This window comes from Oratosquilla oratoria, chromosome 5 (genome assembly GCF_046742065.1).
Source record: "Oratosquilla oratoria isolate Oo_2021 chromosome 5, ASM4674206v1, whole genome shotgun sequence".
Lineage (NCBI taxonomy): Eukaryota > Metazoa > Arthropoda > Malacostraca > Stomatopoda > Squillidae > Oratosquilla > Oratosquilla oratoria.
Genome location: NC_134781.1, coordinates 40,143,646 through 40,151,145, shown reverse-complemented (window position 1 = coordinate 40,151,145; position 7,500 = coordinate 40,143,646). Strand labels below are relative to the sequence as shown.

At 37.4% G+C, this 7,500-nt stretch overlaps 1 protein-coding gene across 1 annotated transcript in view; it reads left to right on the top strand.

Annotated features, from left to right (window-relative positions):
• Positions 1-7,500, top strand: part of LOC143025749 (uncharacterized) — a 76,585-nt gene that overhangs the window by 23,205 nt on the left and 45,880 nt on the right. Inside the window, exons 3-4 of the mRNA XM_076185756.1 lie at positions 681-867; positions 1,936-2,040. Coding sequence (XP_076041871.1) covers positions 681-867; positions 1,936-2,040 — 292 coding nt within the window. The remainder of the gene's footprint in view (positions 1-680; positions 868-1,935; positions 2,041-7,500) is intronic.

Below are 7,500 nucleotides of genomic sequence, written 5' to 3'. Positions count from 1 at the left end.
TGTGTGTGTGTGTGTGTGTGTGTGTGTGTGTGTTTGTGTGTGTGTATTCACCTCGGATCTGCTGCAGTCTCTGTCGAGACAGCCAGACACCACCCTACGGCAGTGAGCTCAGAGCTCCTTATTAGCCGATCTCTGGGTAGGTCTGAGACCACTCACACACCACACACTGGGACAGCAAGGTCACAACTCCTTGACTAACGTCCCGGTATGTGTGTGTGTGCGTGCGCGCGCGCGCGCGTGTGTGTGTGTGTGTGTGTGTGTGTGTGTGTGTGTGTGTGTGTGTGTGTGTGTGTGTGTGTGTGTGTGTGTGTGTGTGTGTGTGTGTGTGTGTGTGTGTGTGTGTGTGTGTGTGTGTGTGTGTGTGTGTGTGTGTGTGTGTGTGTGTGTGTGTGTGTGTAAAGTCACAACATTACCCATAGATCGGTCATATATGAACTCTGAGCTCTCTTTCGAGAGGGAAATAGGTGTCGATCACGAGTTCAACACGTGATCCAAAACCATAATGAATCACACACATACGTGTATACGTACTATCGGGTTATTAATATACCTTGTTCACTTTAGTATACATGTTTCTTTGTACACAAGACACCTATATCGTGCGATTCATTTACACCTTACTTTTTTAACGACGTACAAAATTCTTGTTGGGGGAACTTACGAAGTTTCTACCACCGCAGATAAACAACAGAGGTTTGAAGACGTGGTTGGACCTCAACGAGAAGCCGTGTCTCGAGGCGTGGAAAGTCCTCCCGAACAACACCGAAGATTACTTCGACAATTCGGCAAACTGCTTCTTGCGATTCATACGTAACAATATCAGAGAAATATGCAACTGCAGCTTCTACACTTTCTCCACGCCCTATGGTAGTTATCTCCTGCCTTTTGGCACAGCAATGTACGCACTTATTCAGTGGCATGCTGAGGGAGGGAGAGGGTTGCGTAGGGGTGGTGGCCCTGGGCATCCAAATAGGAGGGGTCATCCAGACAGATCATTTGGAGAAAAAAATTGATTGATTTATATTCAAATCGAATAATGTGTTTATTTTATGTTTCATCTTTGTTTACATATTCAAAATATCTCCCATTATTATAATATTTCTCAGTACTAGACTTTATACTTGAATCTTTAGAGCATACGATCAAGGAATTGGCCCCGAGCATCACCAGACCTTTGCACGCCCCTGCATTTATACACCTAAGTTTTAAATAGTTGTAACGTTAGACTTGTAATATTTTTCGTCAGATAGACTGGGAGCCTTTATGGTTGGTGCCCAACCTGAGACAGATTTTATATACATACACACACACACACACACACACACACACACACACACACACACATATATATATATATATATATATATATATATATATACATATATATATATATATATATATATATATATATATATATATGATGTAAGCGGAATAGGAAATACAGGAGTCTTGGTCTTCCTTTGAAAAAGCACACCTGCGAAACTAGTCAGGAATAAACTCAAGACCAAGACTCCTGTATTTCCTATTCCGCTTACATCAACCTGTCAGAATGTCTCAACAATATATATATATATATGTATATATATGTATATATATATATATATATATATATATATATATATATATATATTCAACATATTTTCCATGTAGTGGAATGCCTCTTTTATATTCGCCACTAATATAGAAGTTTCATGTAATTTTTTGTCCAATTTATTTCTGGTGATAAATTTTCCATTACCACGATCATTCTTTTCTTCCTTTGCTTTAGTAATTGTTTCATTTTCCGTTTTGTAGCTTAGAGAGAGAGAGAGAGAGAGAGATTCCTTTCTCCAGTGCATTCAGTTGTTATGTAGGGTACACGACCCTAGACTGAGACGTAAGTAAAGATTTCAATTCTTTGTTGACACTTTTTTTTTTTTTTTTTTTTTTTGACAGATAACGACACATGCACCCTGGAGATGATGAGAACCTGTTCGAAGACTCTCTACACGAGTGTCATGCCATCCAGCAAAACTAGCCCGAAAAGAGCAAAGAGTGAAGGTACGTCGACCGTCACGAACTAGCCTTGCCTTTGTCATTGGTCCCTGTAGTGTTGGTGATTGTGGCATTGTACCAATGTTCCTTTGATAAAAGGAAAGGCTCACTAAGTGTTAATTGGATTTCAAAGAGGCTGTTACATTCGGCTACATATATTTTTATTCTTCATGAACCCCACCCACGCGCGCGCACGCACACACACACACACACACACACACACACACACACACACACACACACACACACACACACACACACACACACACACACACACACACACACACACACACACATGTCGGACTAACAGCGAAGATTGGAACTCCGGAAAGAAACACGACGAGGGAGTGCCTGTATTGTATTTGTAGGGAAGGGGAAAGCTCGTGGTGTAGATGGGAGGTGAAGAAAAAGGAGAAGGGGAGACATTATTGAGAAATATGGAAGGAAATGAGGAAGGGGACGAACGGGCACCGGACGTCAGAAGGTGTGTCAACAAAGAGTGTGCAGAACACACAGACGAGGTAGAACAGGGGAGCAGAGGTATCAAAAGTAGAAATATAGATAATAGCAGCTCAATGGAAAGAGAAGATAACAACTTTTATGGATTTAATGAGGGAGGAGATGACAACCTCCACCGACTAGTAAACCTAGAGGAGAAACTAAAGAAAAAAAATGAACGAAGCATGGGAGGTTAGGTTTAACCAATTAACACTAGTTACAAAAAATATATATAAACTGGAAGAATTAAAAAAGGAGAATCAAAACCTAACTAAAGAAATAGAAGAACTAAAAAGACAGTTAAAAGAACTAAAGGATGAGAATGAGGAATTAAATAATAATAAGAAGAAGAATAAAGAGACCATAGTAAAAGGAGTACAGGGTTAGAGAAAAGTCCAAAAGAACAACAAAATGGAATTTAGAGATATAGTAAAACAACAGATGAAAGAACAAACTAAGGACACAGTTATTAAAGTGATGAGGGAGAAGGAGAATATAGTAAGAGACTTAGCGGATAAAAAGACATGCATAATTATATTAGGGAAGGAAAAGAAGCATAATCCAAACAGGACTAAATAAGTAAAGGAGGAGAAGGAAAAAGTAAATAAGACATTAAAAATAGTTCAAGAAGATGAACAAGAAACAGGAAAAGAAATTGAAGAAATATATAGACTAGGGAAATACAATACAGATATCAGAGCAATTAAGATTAAATTCAGGTTATAAACGACAGCAGAGAATATCTTAGCAAAAACAGGGAAACATGCAAAAAGTGATCAATAAAAACAGGTATGGATAAAAACAGAGATGAATAAAGAGGAAAGAGAGGATGAGAAAACAAAAAGACTGGAAGCTAAGGAAAAAATCGAAAACAGAACAGAGTCAGATAAAGAGAAATTCTATTGGAGAGTAGTGGATATGAAATTGAGGAAATGGTTCATAGCAGAGAAAAACGGAAGGGAAACAGAAAACAGGATGGAAGTAGCAGAAAAGTAAAAAAGAACCGGACAGAATGGAAATTTTAGAGACAAAATTTAAAGGTCCACTACCACCCCGCAGTGTAGGACATGGTACATATAACTATTGAATTAGAAACAGAGAGGTAAAACAAGGGGGTGGAGTTATGTTCCTGACTAAGAAGGATATAAATGTGAGGAATGTCACATATGGAAAGAATAGAATAGAGATAATTATGATGGAAGTGGAGGACAGGGATGGGAAGAGCAGGAAGTTTATGGTAAATTATGTGCCTCCTAAAACGACTTCATGGGAAGAGAGAGAACACAAAAATATGTTAAAAGACACAAGGATAACACTAAATAAGATAATGGAAGATGGAGAAAGAATAGTTATACTAGGTGACTTTAATTGTAAAGAAATCTTCTGGGAAGAGATGACAGTGAAGGGTGAAGACGACCTATGGGGAAATGTACTACTTGATATGATTATTGAACACACAATGACGCAATGGATGCAAGAGAATACTAGATATAGAAATGAGGAAGAACCATCGAAACTGGACCTAATAACCACATCAGAACCTGAAATAGAGGACACGATTGAATATAAGACAATAAGTAAAAGTGACCACATATTGGTTGAACTGGAACTAGATGAGGAAAAATACATGGAAAAACACGAACAATATAGAAAGGGAAGATTGATGTATGGGAAAACAAACTTTGATCAAATAAAAGAATTCTTTCAAAAAGCAGACTGGGAAAGGATACACAAGGAGGAAAGAACAGTAGAAGAGAAATGGAAATTTTTGACAAAAACTTATAAAGAAGGAGTGGAAAAGTATGTTCCAAAACAAAAACAAGAAAAAGAATATGTAAAGTATTGGTACAACAAAAGATGTAGGGAGTTAAAAGACAAAAGGAATAAAGCTTGCATAAAATGGAAGAAAGATAAAAGACCTGGAAAATAGAAAATATATACCGGTTATAGAAATGAATATGTACAAGTGTGCAGAGAAGAAAAGAGAGAATACGAAAAAGATGTCATAGAAAAATTTAAAGATCAACCAAAACTATTTTATAGATTTGTAAATACCAAACTGAAAAACAAACAAGAATTAGAGAAACTGCGACAAGGAGGAGTTGAATACACAGAAGAATTAGAAATGGCAGAAATTATAAACAAGCATTTTAAATCAGTGTTTACGAGGGAGAACATACAACTTAGAGATGTCGAGTGGGAGTAGGAGGTCCCCCCCCTATGAAAGAGATAGAAGTAACAAGAAAAGAAATAATGAATCACTTGGGTAATCTTGTTGTCAGAAACTCGCATGGACCAGATGAAATGGCAAACTAGATTTTGAGAGAATGCAGGAACGAACTAACAAACAAAATACATAGTCTACTAAGCAGTTGATTGAAAGAAGGAAAAGTTCAAGAAGATTGGAAAAGAGCAAATCTAGTACCAATATATAAAAGGAGAAACAAGGAAGACCCTTCTAACTATAGACCGGTCTCTCTTACAAGTACGATAGCTAAAATTTGTGAAAGAATTATCAAAATTAGATGGGTATGGCATTTGGAAAAAACAACGTACTAAATCCAAGACAATTTGGATTTAGACAAGCACGATCATGCGCCACAAACTTAATACAAGAAAGAAATGGATGGGCTGATTGTGCATTTCTAGACCTGAAAAAAGCTTTAGATAAGGTACCACATAAGAAATAGCTAGAGAAATTAGAAACTGCAGGAGGAATATAGGACAAACTGCTGAAGTGGATGGAAGACTTCTTGCATGAAAGAAAAATGAGAGTGGTAATAAGAGACAAACAATCTAATTGGGATGAAGTGATTATTGGAGTTCCACAAGGAACAGTTCTGGCCCCAATAATATTTCCTATATATATATTAATGATATGGATAAAGGAATTGAAAGTTATATGAGCTTCTTTGCGGACAATGCAATATTGTTGAAAAAAATTAACACTGTAGAAGATTGTGAGTCGCTGCAGAGTGATCTCAATAAAGTATGGGAATGGAGTAGGAAGTGGGAGATGGAATTTAACATTAAGAAGTATAATATAATGAAATTTGGAAGAAGCAAAAAAAGAATAGTGGGATCATATAAATTGGGAGAGGAAGAAAAAAAAATAGAAAATGAGAAGGACCTGGGAGTCATTATTATGAATAATATGTCCCCTGAGAAACATATAACCAAATTTTTTGGAGAAATTTATAATTTAACAAGAACAATCAAAGTGGCATTTACATACCTGGACGAAGAAATGGTGAAGAAAATACAAGTCACTTTGATAAGACCAAGATTGGAGTATGCAGCGACGACGTGGTCACTAAGTAAAAAAAAAAATGTATAACAAAACTTGAAAGAGTACAAAGAGCAATTACGAAAGTGGCACCAACACTCTCAGAACTATCATATGAGGAGAGACTAGCAAAAATTGAACTACAGACATTTGAATAAAGAAGAGAGGAGACTTGATAACTATTTATAGAATCATGAAAGGCATAGAAACTATTGTTAGAGAGGATCTAATAAAATGAGATATTAGAGATACAAGAGGACAAGGAAAATAAAATCAAGAAAGACTGTTATAGAAGAGACCTGAAAAAGAACAGCTTTCTCCACAGGGTAATAGACGTTTGGAATAAGTTAGATGAAAATGTGGTGTGTGCAAAAACGATACACGAATTTAAAAACAATCTAGATAAAACGAAATATGAAGACAGGACAACACGAGCATAGCTTCCCGTAAAATATAACTAGGTAAATACGACGCAGCCCGAAGGGATTTCTCCCCGTCCTCTCCTTTATATGGGGGGACGGAGAGGGGGGGTCGCCGATTTAATAAAGCGGCCTTGCTGTGGATGTGCTGTGTCTTGCGACACTGCTTCTGACCCAGGACAGTGGACAGGGTGCAGGGATGACCCGTCATCTAGGAGGTGCTAAGATGGGAGGGAGGGTGGAGGGGTGTGGAGTGTTTTCAAGGATGGAATGGGTGGGAATGATTTTATGCCTTTTCCTTTTTGGCTACCTCCCTAGTAAGGGGGAAAAAACCTTGGTATATGTATGTATGTATGTAAATACAACTAGATAAATACACACATACTTGCTAAAAAAAAAGGTGGTATTTACCTATTTGGACGAAGCAATTATTAAAAAAAATATTAGTCACACTGATAAGGCCTAGACTAGAATATGCGGCGACATTGTGCTCACCCAGTACTAAAAAGTCTATAAAGAAAATTGAAAGAATCCAGAGAGCAACTATATAAATGGCTCCAGCACTTTCAAACTTGTCATATGAGGAGAGGCTGGCTAAATTGGAGTTACCGACTTTGGAGCAAAGAGAAAGAGGCGACCTACTGACCATCTATAGAATCATGAAGGGCACGGAAATACTCGATAGAGAGGACTTGTTAAATTGGGACAAGAGAAACACAAGAGGACATGGAAAGAAACTAAAAAAACATGGTTATAGAAGAGATCTGAAGAACAGTTTTCTCCACAGAGTGGTGAACTCTTGGAGCAAAATGGATGAAAAAATGGTGTGTGCAATAACCATACACGAATTTAAGAACAAACTAGACACTGCGAGATACAAAGGCGGGACACCACGAGCGTAGCTCCCCTTCCCGTAAAATACAATTAGGTAAACACGCACACACACACACACACACACACACACACACACACACACACACACACACGCACACACTTAGGGATTTTTTTTCTTAAAGCGAAGCGAAAGATAGAGGAGTTAAAGCTTTGAAAAGATGGAGAAAAGACAAAAAACCTAGAAAGTGACAAATATATGTTAATCAAAGGAACGAATGTGTAAAAATATGCAGGGAAGAACAAATGAAACTATGAAAAAGACATAATAGAAAAATGTAAGGATCAGCCAAAAATATTCTATAGATATGTAAACGGTAAACTAAAAAACAAACAGGAAATAGTGAAACTACGCCAAGGGATATGGAATAC